Source organism: Parus major, chromosome 3, assembly GCF_001522545.3.
Source record: "Parus major isolate Abel chromosome 3, Parus_major1.1, whole genome shotgun sequence".
Taxonomy (NCBI): Eukaryota; Metazoa; Chordata; class Aves; order Passeriformes; family Paridae; genus Parus; species Parus major.
The window spans coordinates 71,806,973-71,829,866 of NC_031770.1; the positions used below are offsets into that span (position 1 = coordinate 71,806,973).

General features: G+C 33.9%; 1 protein-coding gene across 8 annotated transcripts in view; it reads right to left on the reverse strand.

Annotated features, from left to right (window-relative positions):
* Window positions 1–22,894, reverse strand: part of GRIK2 (glutamate ionotropic receptor kainate type subunit 2) — a 357,308-nt gene that overhangs the window by 66,954 nt on the left and 267,460 nt on the right. For 5 of the 8 annotated variants that reach the window (XM_015622177.2, XM_015622179.1, XM_015622175.1 and 2 more), the window contains 2 exons: window positions 21,262–21,380; window positions 17,348–17,565 (listed from right to left, as the gene is read on the reverse strand). In XM_015622177.2, coding sequence (XP_015477663.1) covers window positions 17,348–17,565; window positions 21,262–21,380 — 337 coding nt within the window. Of the gene's footprint in view, window positions 1–17,347; window positions 18,948–21,261; window positions 21,381–22,894 lie in introns of those variants that run through there. The other 3 variants (XM_019006113.1, XM_019006111.1, XM_019006112.1) reach the window with 2 other exon arrangements.

A 22,894-nucleotide genomic window follows, 5' to 3' on the forward strand; every position in this document is an offset into this window, starting at 1 on the left:
TGAATCTCTGTGTAGTTCCTGGGGAAAAGTAGTTTAATGTAATTCTTTGGACTTTATTGTTTTGGTAATCAATTAAAATGCTCATTGTTTTCAGAAAACTCTCAGGAGACCTACAGTAAAAAAAAACCCCAAAACCGTTCATATAGTCTAATTAGCTAAATTTCAGTATTTAATGAATGAGACATCTACCTGTATGGCAATCAAAAATTGTCACTAATTTCAGTCTGTGGGAGTTTGGTTTTGTTTTTTAGTTTTTTTGTTTGTTTGTTTATTTGGGTTTTTTTTATGGTGGCTTGCAAAATCTAAATTTTAATGTGACTTACACAAACACAGTTAGAGGACATGCTTTATATTAAATATATTCCAACCAGATTTCCCACTCTGAAAATTGCAACTCTGATAGTAGTTCTTTCTATAAAAGAGATATGTAAAAGCCGAGTTCTTTCTATAAAAAAGATCTAGTAAATGAACAAAAATGCACTACAGGAATCATTACACTTCTAAAGCAATCTTGATTAAAGCAATGGATATTAGATCAGATGAAAAGCTGTCGGAACAGAAACTGACAGTTCATCTCACTTACAGGTAAACTTAACCCTGAATCTCAGTGCTCACAGCTGATACAGTTGGCTGAAACTCTTTGTAATTTGTTTCTGAGCAATAGAAATAAGGTTTATCTGTCCTCTCATATTAGAAAACACTGAAGATTTCAGCTTGGAGTGTTTTTGTAACTTCAAGACACTGAGATTTAACATTCTTAGAACAATTAAAGGTTATTTTCTCTGTTACTAATGTGGATTTTCTACATAAAACAAGAACCTAATTGCAAGCGTCAGAGTTGCAAACTTAATGTATGTTAGATACAGATTTAAACCTTATTGCGATCTCTGTTTTGCTTGCTTTGGTAAATTTGGTAAAGCAGCAAAATCACAAGATAGTGAGATTATTTGACAGTTTTTTGTGGTGCTTTTGTCTCCGTTTATTGAGAAAAAAAATACTGGTCTTAGCTAATGTATGACAGGAACACCTCAGCTTCATTTTAAACACAAAGGCAAAAATCATTTTCTCTTGTTGCCAAATGTATCTGTAAGTACTGAAGGCAGAAGCAACTTACTTATAAGCGTCATTACACAGAGCTCTAAGAAGACCCCACAGATACAATGTGTGCATTTAACCTCTTAATGTCAAAGTCCTCAGTTGTGAGCTTTGTTGTGAACTTTGTTGTTTCCCTGTTGTGAACTTTGGAGGCACGGGAATTTGAAGCACTTCAGAGTACTCAGCAAACCAAATTCCGTTCTGGCTCTAAATTCCTGAACTGTCAGTGCAATCTCTGATTCAGTGTGTCATAGTGCTTTAGTGCATAGTGTTTATTTGTTTATGAGCCTAAGGACCAGGGACAATTAACTTTCAATCCATGGTGGATTTCAGTGAGAAGGTGCTTTTAGATAATTAATGCTGACTCTTCCTTCACATTTCCAGTAAATTTATTCCAATAAATATATTTTCTCTAAATATTAATCAACCAGATAAGAGGTATAACTTCCATTAAGCAGTGTTTTGATTTAAAGAGGAGAAAAGGTTGCTTCAATGTTTTTTAAGAAATATGTATCCATCCCTCTAATTAGAGATATTCTTAGAGAAAGATATAGGATTAAAAACTGAGCTCTTTTTTTAAAGAAAAAAACCCCAGCGTAATCAGTCTCAACCGCACAAAATCTCTAATTCACTTTCTCCAAAACAAACTGTGTTACAAGTTTTCAAAGTGAATGAACAAAACCATCCATCAGTGAGTATTTCCCTGCAAGTACTCTATCCTCCCTAACACCTGCTCTTTTCACAATTGCTCAGAGAAGCATTCAACTGCTATCAGAAACTTCAAGCTCTTCCACTGACAAATACTACGATTCACTGACTCTCCAGTTTTACCATTCCTGGCAGGACAATCTCTTTAAAGAGGATGAACTTGACTGATGTATTGAAACTCAGTTTTTCTGCAGTAGTTCCTGTGTGGACCAGCATCGCTTATACTGTCCAGAAAAATATATAAATATGAATATCCAAAGGAATTCCAAAACAATGAACTTTCTGAGCTACAGTTTTTAAGTATTCATACTCTAGAGAAGATAACATGTTGTTTGTTTCCTATGAACAGCTCTAAAAGCAAAATTTATCATCATCTACAATGATTACCTAGGGAGGCAGTCCTTGTCCCAGAGCCATTGCACTGTAACTGCTTTCTTCAGAAAGAGAAAAAATTGCACCATTTAAGCCTAAAAACTAATAAAATCCTGTTCACTTAGTACAACTTCCCTGATGGATAGCTATCTAACTTTTTAATTGTTTTTAAAGTGACTCTTTCAGAGCTGGAGTCATGAAAGCCATCATACTCTAATTTTCTGAAAGCTTGATAGAACCAGCATTCTGAGTATAGATAAAGAGTAATGAAGCACTTTCTTTCCCATAGGAAAGCTTTCCCACTCATATTCTTTGATGCCAACTAACCTTCACATCTGCTATTTCCCTATTGATTGCTACAACTTGGCACTTTTGTAGAGTGTCTGATGAGGCAATTCTATTCAATGACACCACTTCCTCTTCAACAAAAGAAGTGCAGTAAAATAACAGTGTGTTTCCTATACCTTCAGGGGAAAGGCTGTTTGCAAATTATGCACACAAACATGTAGTCATCATTTATGCGTGTGTACGTGGAGAAGAAGAGCATTTGTTCCTTTAGACTGAGCTGTTGTCTATGTAAAATTATGCAAAGTAGATCTGGGTTTGAATTTTTTAAGCAAATGAGGAGCCATTCTGGGTCTCACTTAAAAAATCCATCTCAAAATACATCGTGTTCACTATGGAAATAAGCTTGGAATTAGTCATCACTTAAAATACATTCCAAATATATGTTTACAAATCACTAATGTGCATTAGACAACATCAGAACTAAGAATATGTTTGTTTTGTTGTCCTTGAATATGAACAAATCAGATTCTATTTTCAAATTAAATGAAATCATTTCTTTTTGACACATATTACAGTAATGAAATATTTAATTTTAAATTAAAATGGTAAGTGATATCAAGTACATAATAGTTCTATTATAATGCTGTGGAAAACAGTAGCATGACAAAAAGAGAAGTAGTTTTTAAATTCAAGATTAAACATAACCTTTGTTTCAAAGAGATTGAAACAATTAAACAATTAAATGATTGGTGTTTTAGTTGTATTTTGTTTTTCCTCTAGTCCCTGGAATTATTTTTTGTTTATTTATTTATTTGTTTTGTGAAACTTCAGATTCATTAAGCTTTAGAGGCCACAATTAATGCTGTGTGTGGCCTTACATAGAATTAGGTACTTTCTTTTCCTTTTTATTTTTGGTATGTCTTTAGACCTAGATTCACAAAGGTATCGAAATACCTAATACTTACTGGAATCAATGGGAACTTATGTTTAGAAAATAAAAATAGAAAAATCAAAGACTTACTTCCATTTTAGGATTTTCAGGTTGTATTTATAACTTATATTTCTCCCCAACAATTAATTTTCTCTAACTTGAATCAGTACAACTAAGAAACAAACCTTCTTTTGTGAGCAGGATAGAAACAAAATACAGATAACAGTTCAGGATTTGTAAAATACATACCAAAGACTGTTCCTAATGGGATATTTGTACAGGATTACCTAATTTTGATGGAAAAGAAAGTTTCACCCAGTGACCTTGATTTTAAAAATGATCCTGTCCTGTTTTGCTTACTACTTACTTACTAAAAATATAGTCTGATTGTTTACAAGACAGAGATATAGAACACACTTAAAAAAATATATGTGAAACTCCATTTAAAGATTTCGGTAAACATTTTACTTTAAACAATCCACTTCAAAACTCTTACTTCAAAATCAGGGGTGAGAAATCATGATTTTTTTTTTAGCAATAATTTTTAAAACAGCTTTTGGACACTGGAACAAGTGTCCAAAATGTCTAGTGGCATGCTAGAGATGTGGTCAATGACCCAAGTCTGACAGTGCTTAAAAGGCCTTTGGTTAATGCCCTTAATAATTTGCTTTAACTTTTGGTCAGCCCTGAATTGCTCAGGCAGTTAGACTAGGTGATTATTCTCAATCTCTTCCATCTGAAATATTCTATTCTAGCTACAATAATTTTCCTGTTCTAATTTCTAAGTAAGAAATCCAAAATTATAGAAAAATAAAATTTGTAAAGCATAATTAATGATTCAGAATCTGTTAGAGGGTGTATTTTTTTTCTGGATGTCAGCTAATTTTATTTTTCCTGTAAACTAGGTTGTTAATTTTGCTGTGTCATCCTGCTAATCTCCCATATGCAGCCTGAACTCTAACCTTAAATTTCAAGTTTCCATGAAAATTCTGACATAGAATGTGTCAAGGTTGCCACATAATTCCTACAAAATATGCAAAAAAGGTAAACTCATTACTGGTAAACACATCAAAAGCCTGTCTCTCTAATTTAATTTTAAAAAATTTGAACATATAAATGTAACAGAAATGACAAGTTATACAGCAGATGACACAGCAACACCTGCTCTTCTGGTGGAAGATAAATGTACTGAACCTCTAATGTGATCAAGCACATGGAGCCATATAAACAAATCAAAATATTGCATCACGTTTATTCTCTATTTTTACTTCTTTTGTTTTCTTTTTGAAATACAGGCCCTTGCACTCACTGGCTTACTCATTTTGACCAGCTCAGTCTTTGTAAAAACAACATTTACATACACAGACCATAATTTTGGCTATATTTCAACCCAGACTGTAAGCCAAAACATGAACTTTTTCTAATGGAGATTTTTCCTTTTTTTTTTTTTTTGGTGCTATTTTCAGTACCAACATGTTAGAAAATAATTTCTTTGCAGTTTTTAAACCACTAATCTTAAATAAAACAAAAATTGCCACTGTAATAGTTAAGTCAGTCAGTTTTACCATAGAACTGGAGTTACGTGTATTATTCCTTGTAAAATTAATTAATTTTAGTACATAGAATTTTTAAATCACCAACTCTCCCTATGGTCAAACTGTAGTTTATGCATATATGAAAAGTGTCTAGTGCTTGAAAATTACCATTGATATTATAAGGTTCTTCTTAAATACTTTTAGCTACCTACACATTAAGTATCTACACCCAAGTACTAACCTAAGTTTCTCTACCAATACATGTTAATTTCTGTAACCCTGGAGGGTGCTGTCCTTCTAGGACATTTGCTTAGTACAGAGGAATTACTTTCTGGTGCCTTTCAGTTTCTTTCCAGTGTCAGTCAGGGGCACCTAGATGACCTCTGAAGAGGAAAGTGGGTATCTACATTTTGGAGTGAGGAGAAACCTGCCTTACATGTTTCAAAAGCTACATCTTTCCTAGTCAAACAAATTGTGTGTGTGTGTGTTTTCTGGATTTGAGACCAAAACACAGGATATTATTATGTCTTCCTATTAAATTCTCTCAGTCAACAGTTTATATCTTTTCTATACCAATGTACCAATTCATCAATCTCCTTTTAGTACAGTCCTACCCTATGCATTTGGAGAAACTTCAGGAATACACCCTATTCCTGCTTTTACTTATTATTATTTTAGGGATGCCAAACTTTCTTTTACAATATCTATATCTCCAAAGAATAATAAATTACCTTTGCCAAACATTTTATCCATGAGGCAAAATTAACTACAGTGGTAGTTGATAACATTAAAATAGGGTTAGTGTAATGCAATACAATGAAGAAAATAAAATATTAAAAATTTGAGTGACAAATACATAAGAACCAGATGTTTTTAATCACTTGATTTCATTACTAATGTCAACGAATGTAAAAATGAAAGAAAAAATGCAAATCACAAGTTATTGCAACTTCCGTCTTTGTCAGTGCTGGTGGTTTTGCTTTTATATTAATTACCTTAAAAGTTAGAGATTCAATTTACAAAAGTAATTCTACACTTTGGAAATTAAAATTGAGTACCTAAAAATTAAGACAAGTCTCGATGTTTTTTGCAAGTGTTAAGACATTTATTTGAAGTATTTAGAAATCAAGCTCTAGCTTGGAAAGGAATCTAGAAATTCTTTGTGAAATGAATAATCATGTAGAATTAATTGGCCTCAGTACTTCGGTGAAATAAGCCCCATGGTTCCTTCAACCCTCCTTTCATCTTTGATGGTCTCATTTGAAAAGACAGCTACTGAAACTGCCAAATCTTCATTATGAACAGACAGTGACTGAAAAATCAGTTTCCTCCACTAACTTCTGATTGTAGGGGTAGCCAAACTCCTGACTAGAATGGCATTTTTGGATTGAACATCTGTAATGAGCTATGAACCATCTCTGCTCTTCAAGGAACCAAAACTGCATCAGGAATACAAGGTGTAACCATAAAAAAAAAATTAAGAAACCAACATGTTTTAATTCAATTCTAGTAAGTTCCTTAGCAATTCAGCTTGAATAAAAATACACTTGAATGATAACTACCTGGATAGGCTTAGATAAAAGTCTCAGAATCAAAGAAACTATCCTCAAAGCTACTTTGCAAGCTAAGGTAATAGGGTGAAAGAAGAGGTAGAAAGCTTCCTATCAAATCACAGAAAGTATTTGCTGCTAGTATTCCTTCCTCACAGAAAGTTCCTTTAGGGAACATATTCCTTTTTCAGAAGGAGGAAGTGTATGTAAGAGTACATGAAACTTCTATCAGAAATGTCAAATAGAAGCTTCTAAACAGTTCTGGAAGAGTTCTTGTAAGTCAAGGAAGGCATCAATATTATAAAAAAATTAAAAAATGAAAGACACAGAAAGACAGTGAGAGCTAAAGAAAGAGGAACAGAACTGTTTCTGTCTTGCCACTGGCCTGCAGCAAAAGAAATTAAGAGTTCTTCAAAGAAAGAAGAAGGTAAAGTTCTTCAAAGAAAGACCAAGAAATTCAAGTCTTCAAAGGCCTCCATGGTATTTGCCATTTTTATAGTTTGTTGAGAGGTAAGAGATTTCAGTTTTCAAATGCAAAGATATACAAACAAATATTTTAAGATAAGTTATATCATTTGCTAGTAAATAATTGTTTACTAATACAATGTATTAATAGAGCAAAAGCACTTGTGTGTCCTTCAAACCACAATAGATCACATGATGACTTACCCAGATTTTACTTGCAAATTGATTTTCAATATTTCTTTCTGATCAGTCACAGCTTATGGCTTGGAGGGCTATAATCTGCTGGGTAAAAAAATGTCTGGATGGCCAAGCCCAAAGACCAGTGAATGGAGTTATATATTACCCAGTTGGCAGCAGGTCACAACTGATGTTTCCCAGGGCTCAGTATTGACCCCGATCCTGTTAAATATTTTTATCCATTATTTGGATTAGGAGATGAAATGCACCCTCAGTCAGTTTGCAGATGACACCAAGTTGCATGGGAGTGTTGATCTGCTGGAGGATAGAAAGGCCCTGAAGAGGGATCAGAACAGGATGGATTGATGGGCTGAAGCCAAAGGTATGAGGTTCAACAAGGCCAAGTGCCGATCTTGCACTTGGGTCACAACTTCCCCATGCAGAGCTACAGGCTGTGGGAAGAGCAGCCAGTATTCCAGAAAGCTGCCCAGCTGAAAAGGACCAGGGTTTGTTGGTTGGCAACTGGCTGAATATGAGCCAGCAGTGGCTTGCCCAGGTGGCAAGAAGGCCAATGGCATCCTGAGCTGCATCAGCAACAGAATGCTCAGCAGAACCAGGCCAGTGACTGTTCTCCTGTAATTGGCACTAATGAGCCCACACCTCGAAACCTGTGTCCAGTTCTGAGCCCCTTTACTACCACAAGAAAATTGAGGTGCTGGAATGTCCTGAGAAGGACAACAGAGTTGGTGGAGGGTCTGGAGCACACGTCTTATGAGGGAAATGGAGGTATTTAGCCTGAAGAGTAGGAGCCATAGGGAGACCTTTTTGCAAGTTCATTACAACTATCTGAAAGGAGATTGTAGCGAGGTAGTGATCAGTCTCTTCTCCAAAGTAATATGCAGTAGGATGAGAGGAAATGACCTCAAGTTTCATGAGGGTGAGTTAAGACTGGATATTAGTAAAAATTTCTTCCTGGAAAGGACTGTCAAGAATTGGAACAGGCTGCCCAAGGCAGTGATTATGTCACAGTCCCTGGAAGTATTTAAAAGACATGCAGATGAGCTGCTTAAGGACATGGCTTAGTGGTGAACTTGGTAGTGTCAGGTTAATGGTTGGACTCAGAGCTCTTTTCCAACCTAATCAACTCTGTGATTATAAAACATAGTTTAGTATACTTTTTGATAAACTAGTAAAGTATATTGTGCAGATTAAGGATCTTTAATACATTAAATACAAGCTCAATTAATGCATGGATAAAGAAAAATGCCTAAAAGGCAAAAAAGTTTGCATAATTACATAATTATTACCATAGATCTATTGCAAAAAATATGGTTTAATCAATCTCAACAAGCACTCTGTTTAGAGAAATTAATAAATCTGGAGAAGAAATTCATCAGCATAATAAGACTTTAGGTGAAATCTGGGGCAATTCTGGCACTGAAAATATTTCTGTACACGAAGCAATGTTAATGTACAGTACCATGATATATAAATTGACAGGCAGAACTAAGAGTTCACCTCTGCTAATGAATGGAGGATTTCAGGATGTTTTAGTGGGCAGAAATTGAACACTGAAGGTTGCTCGTATGGCAGGATCTCACAAAAAAAATGGCTGAACCAAGGGCCAGTTTACTCTGGAGAATTGCTTCTGAATCACATTCCCAGGATGAGTCATAGATCAAATCTGGCAAACTTTACATGGCTTCTTGGTGACAGATCTATTTGCTTTGAAGAGCAAGGCATATTTTTTTTTAGACTCTGATAGTTAAAAATGTTCAGATGTACTCTGAATTTCCTAAACAAGCCCTATCTCTGCATCATGTCTTTCATACAGAATGCTGCTTGCAGTTCAAGGTTTCTCTATGATCTAGTTCAGTTCCCTTTCTCACCTTGTTCAAGATCTGAAGACAAACATAAAGGAAAAAAAGTTGAGAAGAAAAAAGAGAAGTGTTCTCACCCTGCCTCCTGGGGAAAACAGCAGGAAGAGGGAAAGGTGATAAGGAGAGAGAGCAATTAGGTTATGCATTTCTGAAGAAAAAGCCTTGCAACTAAACTTATGATGAGAATCCAGAGATCAGTAATTCTCTTACAACTGATCCTGTCATCAGTGTCATTACAAGCCCTGAAGAGGCCAGAAAGTGATGGCATCAGGTAAGGGAAAGGAAGCAAAATGGGTTAGCTGTAAAGACAAAACCTACATTAGTACATAAAGAAATGGTTATTGTAAATATCAGCAATTTCATTGCTGTTGATTTTCTCATTGTCACCCTTTCAAAAGTCTCAGTGACATAACTCACTTCCCAAAGGGTACAGATTCCCAGCGAATTCACAGGAAGTTCCATCTGAGTATGAAAAAGTGTCTTTACTCTGTGAATGAGTGAGCACTGGAACAGGTTGTCCAGTGTGAGTCTCCCTCACTGGAAATATTCAAAAACTGTTTGGACACAATTCCATGCAATGTGCCCTAGGATGACCCTGTTTTAGGTAAGGAGGTTGGACCAGATGACCTACTATGGTCCCTTCTAACTTTTTCCATTTTGTGATACTGTGATTGTTATCTTCTGTGGCATCACTATATTTTCTCAAAAAAAAAAAAAAAAAATAGTCAGAATGGGTTTCTCTTAACTACAAAATGATTTTTCAAATGTCTACGTTATTACATCCCTCTGAATTATCTACATTTGATAAAAAATTCCTGTCATTTGCTGATAAATAATCCTGACACAGTTTCAGACTCAAATGCTGGTTTGGGTAACATATGCATAGCAGGCTTGACTTTCTAAGGAGAAATTTTAAGTTATTTTTTTACCCACTATGGGTCTGATTTCTTGTATCCCATATTTTTATCCAACTGGAAATTAGACCTTGCTATATTTTATCATACCTCATGCATTGAGAAAGATTGATTTGATTCAGATTGTCTTCACCATGTATCTACAGTATGGATCATTAATGCATACACATTAATTAATGCATATTGTTGGATGCAATTTTGAAAAACAATGCAACTGTCAACTTTTTCTTTGTATGTTTATTTTACCTCTGTATATAGTCATACTCTGATATACTTATGGGATCATAGGGTAGCCCACTTAAGAGTTCAGTGGGGAGATCAGCATAACACCTTTTCCCCTCTGACGACCTTGGGTAAGGCAGAAACCGATACTGAGTTATGGAAAAGTTTGATTGATTCAAAGAGAAACTAGAATTTTAATAATGTCAACCTTTCATTTATTTTTTATGTATCTCTTTGACTTCCTCTCAAAAATAACTAATGGGGACCCAATTCATATCTTAATGATTTGTTTCAGTGTTTTAATAATTGTGACTGTCTACTCTTGTTTTCACTGGAAAGTTATATTTTTTTCCTTGAGAGGGCATCAAAAGACATCTACAATATAAACAGTAAACATGAAGCCTGTGATTTTTGAGTATAACCAAATGTTATCCAGCAGCTTATTAAGAGTACTTACTATCTGGGTATATAGAATAATCTTTGAAGAAATAAAAAGTTGACTAGTTAATATTTTCAGTCCTTACTGAAGGGTATAAGAAATGAGAAACAAGGAAATGAGAAAGGGAAGGGGAAATACATGGGTGAGGAGAAACATGAAAGTGGAAAGGTACTGGATTTCTGTTGCACTCCATCTATTTTTAGTTTCATGCCTCAGCACTGAGGTGAAATGCATTGAAATGCAACACAAAGACAAACATCTGCTCTTATTTACTGTAGGAATAATAATCACTCTAGGGTCAAGACAGCATAAAACCATTGTTCCCATGACTAGACAGGTATTTGGAATGAAGTGCTTTCTGTGAATTTGTTCTGCTTTCTGCCCTCAAACTCAAAAGAAAGACAGTTCACCCCCAAGAACTTAATGGTACCAAATTTAATGTAATTGCTTCTACATAGAATTCAAATGCACTGCTCTTCTTGTTATAGTCTATGTTAATGTATTATAAAACCTTCCTACCATTGCCTAAGTTCCCTCATCTTTTACAAAAAGAAGTAGAACTCAGTGAGGCACACGTGCTTTAAGATCCCTGGACAAAGTATATATGTCACTCTCATAGGCTCTGATATTGCAGATTTAGTTCTTATAACTGTATGAAGTGACCACAGACCTTGTTTCAGAGATTTACAACTGTATCTTCTACTTCTTTCTTTTTTTTATTATTTTTTTTTAACATTAAAAGAAGTAATGGTTAACTAAGTGGTGTTCTTTCAAAGAGGGAATCATGGCAAAGAGGAAATGAGGAAATTATGCATTTCTAGCAGTTAGTTCCAAACCAGCACTATCAAAAAGAAGTAAAAAATGTTTACACAGTATTTATATTCAATTCCCTTTTTAGCAAAATGTACCGCATGTTTTTTCATGCAAGGATAAGTCTGTATTTGTTACATCAAAATAGAACTTTTCTATAAAGTGAAATATTAAATCAAACTGAACATATATCTGTAGCATCTGCTACCAATTATTTTTTATGGATTATCAAGATCAGGACATGGAAGCTGTGACTCAAAAGATTGTTTTCCATTAGTCACTGTCAGTCACTGGATATTTGAGGAATGTACAAGCAGTACCCTTCTCATCTTTGACTTGCAACAATTGCACCAAATAATTAACACACACTGCCAAACTTCATGGTGTTTTATTTGAAATGTTAAACTAAAGGTTCTCTGTGTGTATACACCCATGTGTTTGTACTGCATCTTTACTTGTTAAACAAATAAATATCCTTTGTCTATTACAGTGTTCAAATACAGGCTTGAAAATCCCACTGAAGTACTGGCTTTGTACACATCAATGTCAACCTCACACTTGACAAATGAATGGCATTAATACCTTTATTCTTGCTGCTGTTCTTCTGTTTATGTCAGAGAATCTGTCATTTGTACTCCAGTTGCAAGCAGTGGGAAAACTCCCCTATAACTCCTTCCTTCAGCTTTAAGAGACTGTTCCTGAGACTTTGTAATGTATAGGTAGAGCTTAATGCCATTTCTTTTAACAACAGGCTGACAACGTGGAAGGGGAAGATAAACAGAGTGCTGAATTGTTGCTGCTCTAAATATCCTCAGAGAGGTGGCAACAAAATGGCTAGGGTAAAATGTGAGGGCATGGGGGAAAAGGAAAATTACTAAAAAGTGTGAGCACCATGGCTCTTTATAGAGAAAAAACAGTGCAGGAAGAAATTAGTATATTGTAGAAAAGTAGAGTTGGAGTACAAAACTTGATCCTAAAGAAGAAAAGAAAATAAAAGAAACTGGCAAATATAAATGGATAATCAGAATAGTCAGTCTACCAGATAATTCTAAGGTACGTGTCAGCTTTCCTGAATTAGTCCCTTGTCTGTCTTTCACCAAGTGATCTTGAAAAAGATGTAATCATAGTTTAGGAAGCCTCAGCTTTCTTATCCACAAAACAAGAATATAAGATACATGTCTCATGGAGAGATGAGAAGACCTTTAATTTGTGGTACAGGAGTACAGGAGTAATGACACCAATTTACTGCTATTAGAGAATGAATAAGTATGTTTTTTTTTACTATTTGGTATGCAGACGCCTAGTAACCATAAGTAAGAAAAGTTCCATTGTACCTGGTACTGTACAAAAACATAGAAACAACAAAATTCTGACTTTGAAAGTTATAGATATTAAAAAGTATGGGAAAAATAAAAGCACATGACAACTTCACAAGAAATACCTTAACACTGTACACCACATATATGCATATGTGTTGAACTTTTGTGTGTGAGGGTGAAGAAGTGTGGTGCAAACAGAAGTTGGATAGAATATTGTCCTCAGTTTCAGAATTGTCATTCAGCAAGAAAATAAAGTGAGAAACATAGACTGAGAGACCACAAAAATCAGAGGCACTGAAAAACCTGAGGTTTTTTTCCTTCAAGAAGTCACTACCTTTCATAAAAATAATAAATGCTCTTTATTTTATTCCAAACGGGAAAAAACTGGTTTCTGAAATTTGAAAGTGGTCAATAGTGACAAAAGCAGCCAAGAGAAAGGAAGAGAATTTCATAATAGTGAAAACATCCACTATTTGAGAAACATCAAAGCATGTATCAAGAACGGACACTCCTAGCCTAAAAGCAGATAAGGCTTAGAACTTACTTCCATATATCTTTCTTTCTAATTCTTAGACAATACTAAGGTTTTCTTTATTATTCACAATGAATTAGCTGAGCAGACCCACCAGGCACATAATGGACTTGTAAAATTATTTCCTTTCCATGCTCAGAGCAGATAAGCAGACCTTAAGAGGAGAGAACACTGAAATTTTCCTTTGCTTTCTGCTTTCTGAAAGAGTTGTAATTAATGTTTCTCAGTCCATGAGGAGGCATGAGATGAAGGACCTAGTAAAACCCTGAAGACAACATTCTCCTTTCTCATCAAAGCTATTTTACAAGGATGTTTGGCTCACAAGGGTAACAACATTTCCAACATATATCCCATGTGCTCTTCAAGATTTTACCTTCAGGAGGTTTTAATCCAGCACTTAGCTTGTTTGTCTGATTCCCATTTAGGTTCCCCTTCATAATAGGTTCTTTTCTTTTGGCACCACACAGCTTTGACCATGCTCCAAAGTTTTTTTAAGAAAATAATTCAATCTACTGCTGTATAGTTAATTTATTCAGAAATTACTGAGTCTTGTGGGCAGCTACCAAGCCTCACTGTGATTGGAACTAATAACTATTACCAAGATATGATCATTTCACTTAACATTAGCAAGCCATCTGGTGTCTTTGTATCTTGTTGTAACACATTGCCACTGTTTTACTCAATCCACTCATTAAAACAAGACAAAAGTAGCTAAGGTTAAACATATACACAGATGATAAATTTATCCTCTCAATTATGTTTTTGTGCAACCCCTATCCCCAGAATATACCTTGTTAGATTTTTGAAGTATGAGAGTACTACTAAGATCCAATCTGACCTCCTGTATAATGAAGGCTATCTATTTCCTCGAGTAACCTTTAAATCAAAAGAACAACATGCTTGGGCTATGCTGGATCTTCCTCATAATGGCTGCGATGGATGAATCCAACCCATTCCTAGAAAAGTTATACCAGTGGTTAATGACTCTCACACTTAAAAATATGCACCTTATTTCTAGTCTGAATTTGCCAAACTTCAGCTATGAAACATTGGATCTCATTATGCCTTTTTCTGCTAGATTAGCGAGTCATCTACTGTCAAAAGTCTCATTCCCATTAAGGCGCTTGCAAACCATGATCAAGTCACCTCTTAACCTTCTCTTCAGCAGATTAAACAGACAGATCTTTAGCCTCTACCTGCAATACTTACTTTCAGACCTATAGTCATTCTTTCACCTTTAATGAATTCTTTCCAATTTTAGGCGTATTATCAAAGTGTGATCACCAGAACAGGACACAAAAGTTCATTAGTATTTTCCTTAATGCCATACAAAAAGGCACTTCCTACTTGATATTCAGTTATCTATATATCAGAGAATATAATATATACAATTTAAAACTGTTTTATCAGAGTCTTGTGCTAAAGTGCTTTTTGTATTTTTTACCATTCTCTATGAGGTATTCAATTCTAGCAGTACCTGGTAATGCAATTCCACTTAAAGTCTTATTTTAAAACATTTTTTTTGCATTTTCACTTCTTAATGTAAGGAAATTACATTCCTGAAGTAATTAGCTTTTGCAGAATAGAAGTATGTTTAGAAAACACACAAACACAGATATACTATACTGACCAAAATTAGTGGGTTTTTTTTCTGATAACTCCAGATTAATCATTAGGTTAATTTTAAACATTAGATTAAAATTCCTAATTTTACCAGGAAATTCATTATTAAGGATTGTATATATAGGTTTTGGTTTATCTTTCATGGAATGCATATGTAATTAACCTATATTGCTTGCACAAGTAGCTCTAGTGAATAGCATTTACATCAAGAAACCCCTAATGTTCTCCTGGATATTGCTTCAGACACCATATGAATCAAATGGGATTGTATAGTTTTCATTTACTTTTCTATTTGAGCATGATTTTCACTTACTGATAATCTGTGAGAACAGATGTCGCTATGTCTACTGCTTAAGTTTAAATTAATTTCATTGGGTAAATAATATCCATTAATAATAAAAATATTAATAGCAGCAGAAAATAATATAAATTCATTCACTACTAGATGAGATAGTAAACAACAGAAAAATATTTCAAATCATTTGGTTTCGAGTTGGAACAGTTCTTAATTATTGGTTCAGTTTCATGTCATAAAACATTTGCTAATCATGATCTGTTCACACAAAAAGTCCAGAAAATACATGTTCAATAGAACCGCAATTTGACCTAAAATTTATCAGCTGAATAAAGAAATTCTATTTTCTTATGATTTCTCTTTTTCACTCATAGTGAAGGAGGAGAATTCATTAATGTAAAAAAACCCTAAATTATGTGATCTGACATCTTAATCTGTTGTGTTTAAGTCTAGGTTATTTCAACTGCAAATAAAAATCTTTAATGAAGGATATGAAAATTCTATTTCATTAGATGTAAGGCAACTCTAGTTCTTGGATACAATATATTAGAGAATTAGAAAATATATTTATTTTCTGATATATATGAATAAAGAAAGCAGAAAAAATTAATTGTGCAGATAAGGGAATGCTATGTTAAGGGAAAAAATTCCACAGAAATAGGAATAATCTCTGTGCACTTAGAAACTTAGAAAACACACATTAGGGGCATTAAATAAAAAAATAAATTAAAAAAATTAATAAGAAAGTTAAGAATGAGAAGGAAACTAAAAATTTGAAGTTGCTTCCTAATATTTCAGCATCCACAGTTTGAATCTGAAATAGAATTAGGCCAAAATTTTCTCCCATACTAAAATTAGGTTAAATCCCTATAGCATTTTCTGGTAATTCAATAAACACCTTGTATTATTTCTTTATGTCTCAAGACAAAAAATAATTTTGACTCTTTTAAAAACTAGGTCTTTAAAATTTCAATGTTATTTTTAACAGATTTACATATTTCCTGACATAAAGAGATCTCTAATTGATTAGTTACTTCTATCAATTTCATCAGCTCCATTTCCAACAAGTATTCTGAGGAGAATACTCAGAACATTGTCAATGCATGCTTTAAGTTAATCAGCCTGAGGCATTCTAAGATATTGGAGTTGAATGATTTTTATTTCCAATAAGAAGCTGAAAGCCTTAGAAATTTTTTACTTTTTTTTAATTAAAACTATTTGTACACTTTGGGTACAAGGTCTATGGTCAAAAGGTTAAATAGAGATTATTTAATCTTGATATGTAAACAAATTTTCTGGTCTCTGAATTTCATGAGAGAAACTAAGCACACACTCTTCAATTTCTGTGCCAGTTTAAAAGCTGCCTTGGTCCTCAGTTTGCTGATTACAAATGCCAATGTGACAGCCAATGTAGAGCTTTAGGTGATAGCATAATAACTCTTAAAACTAGACTATATTAGCCAAAGGTCTTTAGAAATTACCAACAATCAGGTAGATATTGTTAAATATCTCTCTGGAAATTCTGAGACACCTCTGTGCTGTCCAACATAAGGAGTTGGAAAAAATAGCGTCTTCACTGCCTTCATAGATACTTATCACTAGTTAAAGTCTGCTTAAATGCCTGATAAATCTAGGCAAGAAATATTTTCCTCCAATTCAGTATCTCACTTCACTACATTTCAAACTGAATTATCTTAGTATGAGGTTAAAAGGAACAAAAAAAGCTGGGATAATCTGAGATTTTTATATGGACCCAAAATTTCATTCAAAAGTTTCTCAAAATTATGAAGCCCAAAAGGTTTTCCTTAGTAGAGCCCCTAGTATTCTTAGTATTTCTCTATTAAAAAGTACAATTAGGTATAATGCTGCTGAATTGAAAGTAACTTTTTATATGACAAAGCTTAATCTTGTACACAGCTATAGAAGATCTGAGCAAAGTATTCAGGTTTCTTCATGTACTTCACTGCTATAAATTCAATTCTTTAGAAAAAAATCATCAAAGAAACTTTTTGTTTTCTGTGATGGATTTTTCATTTGATTCCTTTGCTGTCTTTCTAATCATAAATAAAAAAAATTGTTTCACTTGTTCTTAACAGCATCAGGAATCGTACCGGTTGCCCTGCAGTAAGGGGCCAAAGATTTCCCCCCAAAATCAGGACATAACATCTTTTCAAACAGAATATAAAACTTACCTTGAAAAATGTCATGGTTGCTCCATCTTCAACTGCCCCATACTCTATCTTTGTCTGCTTGGCCAAATCATCAGCAGAATCAATAGGGGACTCCATACGTTCCACTGTCAGAAAGGCGGCTAGGTTAGCAGTGTACGAGGAAATGATGATAAGTGTGAAAAACCACCAAATGCCTCCCACTATCCTGGTGGAGAGGGCTTTAGGCATGAGCTCAGAACCTAACGAAAACCAGGGGAGAAAGGTGAAACGGATGCACAGAAAACAATTAATAAGAGTTCAGCACTTTTTGCCACAGTGGGGAGATGGAATCACTGTGCAAAAAAATCTTTAAGCTACAGGTTTACACGTACTGCTTGTACAAACACACACAACTGAAATGCAAAATAACTGGTTAAATATATAAAGACGGATCTTTTTGGAGCTGTGGGAATCAAAATATAGTAATGGGAGATTCAATGATCAGTGCTATTTAAAAATTTCTAAACACATATATAAAAAACCAATACGAAAAAAGCAGTTCTTCAACTTGCTTTCCAGAAAAAATGAGCAATCGATGAAGATAACAGATGTGAAATAAAGGATTTCATATCTGAAGAAACAAATTAATCTATTATAAGTATGCTTTTTAGTTTTGTCATTTGCATTGCTGTAAAGGATAGTTTATTAAATGTTTAGATTAAAAAAATTATTATCTCCCATCTCTATGTTTAGCCCCAGAATTTCATATAAATATGGGTTGCTATGCTACACACTTCAATTTAATGCAATAACAATAAAAATATTAGACTTCTATGCATAAACTAGATAAAGATAGATTATAATGCATTGCTGGAGTTGCCTGCTCATGGCACTAAAGAATGGAGGGAGAGATAGACACTGTATAGTAATTTGCATAATTTTTAATGTTTATTTAGAGCCTAATGAGACAAATTGAAGCACATAAACTCCTCTTGTGTTAAATTACTAAAAATAGGAATAAATTAAATTCACTGTAATATAAAATTACAAATATTTATTATAAATGAGCATGTATGGATATTTTCCATAATGTTATATTTGAATGAAATGAAATTTCTAATGATGTCAAATAAATAATTTCAAGCTTCATTTTAAGAATTTTATATAAGATCTTTTAGAAGTATCTGGAAACTCATTTTCAAGGAAACAAGGTTTCACCATATCCACTATAGCACTGTACCGAAACAACCCCTTTTTGTTAATTGGTTACTATGTTTGATCTTAAATTTCCTGGGTAAAATGGAATGAAGGCAAGATGGACTATTTTATTCCTGTTAAATTTTAGTGCTTATATTGAATTAGTTAAGGAACTGGTCCAGCAAGGTAACACATCTTCATATAGGTGAAAGATTATGTCAAACTTCCAAACTCAATGCCAAAAAAAAGAACAGAAGGACTGGGGAGGCAGGGAGGAAGAAAACGAAAGAAAAGGTAAAAAAGAAGTGGTATCATAACTGGACTACTATATTCAAAAACAGCCCATCTTACCCTGCAGTTCATCTTACCCTTGCTGTTTCAAACAAAAAAGGCTGACAGACTTGGACATGACAGCCAACTCCAGCGCCAGACTCTGCCTAGAATTCTGCAAGGGAAAAAGTAGAAAAGTACCTGTCTGATGTAGTTGCTCCTAGGCCCTGTTAGTCAGACACTTAGACACCATAACACTAAGAGATTTCCCAACAAGCCCACTATCATGAACTCTTAAATTGCTCTCGTTTCATTTAAAAAACCAACACCAGTAAAGTCAGATAGGACTGGAAAGAGAAGAAGAGTGGAGACATTCGCCACAGTTACCCCAGTTACCACAAGTTCATACCTTACCAAGGACTGAAACCGAGTGCCACCTGGGCCCATGAAACAGAGCCTGGTCAGGGGCTGACTGTCATGTACCCAAGGTAACGTCATGTCCAGCACTATGTCCCACAGTTTCCTGGGAGCGAGAGGTGCCAGCAAGACATGTATGAGTTCCCTCTATCATGTAACCTCCAGCACTACGCAAATCTTTTGTAACGAAGCAGCACTTAATAAGTTAATATGAGTATGGGCCAAACGTTTCTATATTGTTTCTAGTGGAAAGTTATGGCTATTAGGTGAGAACTTCTATGCTTGTCTAAAAGCCTACTTTTAGATGACCTAAGGTTTTTGAGAATTTTTTTAAAACAATCATCAAAATCAAGACTGATACTGCATCCCTAAAATGATGCCTTTAAAATTTATTAAAGGATGAACTGAGTAAAGGTAAAATAATATAAGTCAAGGACAGAGGGTCAGCCTTTATTCTGAAAAACTAGTTTTCCTCCAAGGAAAACTATTATCCTCCACAGATATCTTTTTAAATGAAGGTTGGGAGGGTGTTTTTCTTATTTCGATTCTCAAAAACAATGTTTAGATGTTATGGACGAAAATACCTTTTTCTTGCAAAAAGATGATGTGAAAATCTGAATTGTTTTTTCCATCCTCCAGAAATATGAAGCATACAGCCACATAAGAAATAGAATTCAGCATTGATACCTACAATCCTGAGAACTGTGAATGGAATTCAAAATACCTTCTTTCATTCAGCATCCTTTTTTTCAATAGCTTCCTTAAAGCAATAATTATCTTACAAACATGTATCGGGCAACTGTGCTTCATCTAATTTCTTGAAATATATATTGACAACCTAGCTGAGAGTAAACAGCAAACTAGAGATGTATTTTTATTTCTGATTTGAAATCCTGATTTCTTTTTACCATTAATTAATGTTTTTCTGAGCACAGTACTTTTTGCTGAGGCATTTGAGGCTTTTTAAGCCTATCAACCTGATATATGACAGAATATTTACTGCAGTTACAGGAAAGCTTGATGAAATCATTTGATGAGTTAAAACCAGGATTTATAGCTGGTGTACTTATAATGGGAAGTTTTAAAAATGATTGCTCAGGTATATCCATTAAAACCAATATGTACTTGTTCCTGCCAACATTTTCTATGATTCTTCTGGGGGGATATGCAGCAGTTCTTTTTCCAGAAAGAAAAATCATTCCTTTTAATGGCTCTTTAACAATCTTTTGTATTACACTGTACTGCCCAGTGAAATGCCAGACCAAAAACTGAATCTGTGCTATTCAAATGTGTCTGATAATATATGACTGTGTTCAAATCCTTATGGAGAAGGGTAATAAAATGGTGATATATTTTTATGGATCTATATATTTGGTATGCTGTCAAAATAAGAGGAATATGGTAAGGAAATGACAGGTTTTTAAGAATGTGCTTAAGCATTTTACTAAGATAGTTATAGTTAAAACTGGTTGCTGGTTTATTCTGAGCAATATGACTACACAGCTGCCAATTTTATTGTCAGCAATGGCATCAGTTTCTCAGTGCATGGATTGCTGAATATAGACTTTTTATTTAAATCTTTAAGAATGGTCATTCTGATTTTAAAAATATAAATTATGACTGGACTGGATTAAATCTCATATATTATTTTATTTTACAGGTTCTAGCTACTAGATAAAATCTTTGTCTAGTTGAAAGGCTTCTCCACAAAAATTTTAAAAATAATAGATTTTTACATTATACTCTTATCTGACGAAGAAGTACTCTTTTTTAGGTTGTTTAAATGGAGGTTTTCTAGATAATGGACAGATTAGTTAATTTAACTGACAGCAAGGGTTTCCTGTTTAGAAAATAAATTATGTGACTCTTCTGTACTTTTTTAAGTTTTAAATCTTTTATCTGTCTTCAGACTAATTCCTAAGGTGCTGGGAATGCCTGGATAATCATAAAAAAGCTGGTTTATGGCTACATGCACAGAGGCACTCATGCAAGTGACTTGCGCCAGAGAGCTGTTACCCCCAGCAAAAAGTGGGACATGGTGCCCAAGAGAAAGAGCAGACTGAGTCGTATACCTTGCTGCATGAGAGCTCCAACTCCAAACCAGAAACTATTTAGCAAGGTAAAATTGTTTTCCACCACGTCTGAATCAGGGTTGCAAGGATGTGGGTTATACCACTCATAGGGACTAAACCTGTGGTAATTGACAGACAAAAAAGGACAGATTTAAAATGCAGCCATCACAAAGTCTATCCAGCAAATCTGCTGCAAAAGAAAAAGAAAAACAAGAGAGGTTATAAAGAAAATAATGATTTAAAGTTTTTACAGTGAGATTGAATTATATTTAACAGCAATATTAAAAGAAAAAATAATATTGAAAATTAACATTCTAAACTATGGCTGATACTGATAAAGGTGCATAGAGATTGGCTCTGAAAGGTTCCAAATGCCACCTGTAAACATCAAAGCACTTATTCTTCTATTGACACCAATAGAATTACAGACAATTGGTTCCATTTAGTATTAGGTTCTTATAACCACTGTGCCAGTATTTTGCATCTTGAAAGAAAATTAATATGTGTTAAATCACAGAAATTAACTAGAAAAAGAAATACATCAGGCAAAATATTTTTTCCTATCAGTATTACAAATAATGAATATAACAGAAAATAAATAGTTAGCAGTAAAAGTGACATTGTTAATCACCAAACAAGGGCAATAAACACTACAATTCACAGAAAAATAATACTATAGCAAATTAAAGGAATTGCATCCTGTCCTGTGAGGTGCACAGTAGCATCCCTGGAAAGGTTTTCCAAAAGAAGCTGGGGACACTCACAAGCACCTTGCAGGGCCAGGCTCTGAGAAAAGAAAAAAAAAAAAAAAAAAGAAAAAGAAAAAGATAAACATAAAGGAAAAGACAATAAATTAATTATCTCAAAAATAGATACAACGGAGATAGAAGAAAGATGCCTGAGTCTGGCAATAGATTAAAAACAGATTATATACAATCAATCTATTTTAATTCATGGTTTTGCAATTGCTGTGCATTATGACAGGTTCATATCTAAATGCTATTTTATCAATTGTTGCTAAAACAAGCAAACATGTCTAGATAAATTATTCTTTGTTACAATTTCTTTCGTAAATAGAAGATTTTCAGTTCTCTCTTCCTCATGATACTTTTGTAGAACTTTAAATTTTAATTCCAATGTGCAGGGTTATTCTAATAATTTAAGAGATTTAATCACCATGCCTGCCTGAACTTGGAGGCACATTGTTGAGAGGGACTTTTATTTTATGCTTAAATCATGTCTTCAAATCTTTGATAATGAACACAAGTTAATGCATATGCATAACATATTTGAGTAAAAAAAATGAAAATCATTGCAGTACAGAAGAATGGAACTAGCACAAGACATCATCAAAATAATTAAAAATATTTCAGATTTTAATTATTAAATCAATATTAATGTATTTTCATAATTTCTCAAATCATTAAAGCCACTCTGTTAAAAACCCTAGGATAGGCAACCTTTATGAAAGAACCTTTTTGATGTATCTTATAATCAAACCTATCTGAATAATTAATCTGTCACTTTGAAAAACAGGATTTTCTTCATAAAAATATTTCAAACACATTATAATACAGAAAATAACATGTTCCACTTTGAAGTTCTTAATGTAATGTTAAAACACCTCTCATTT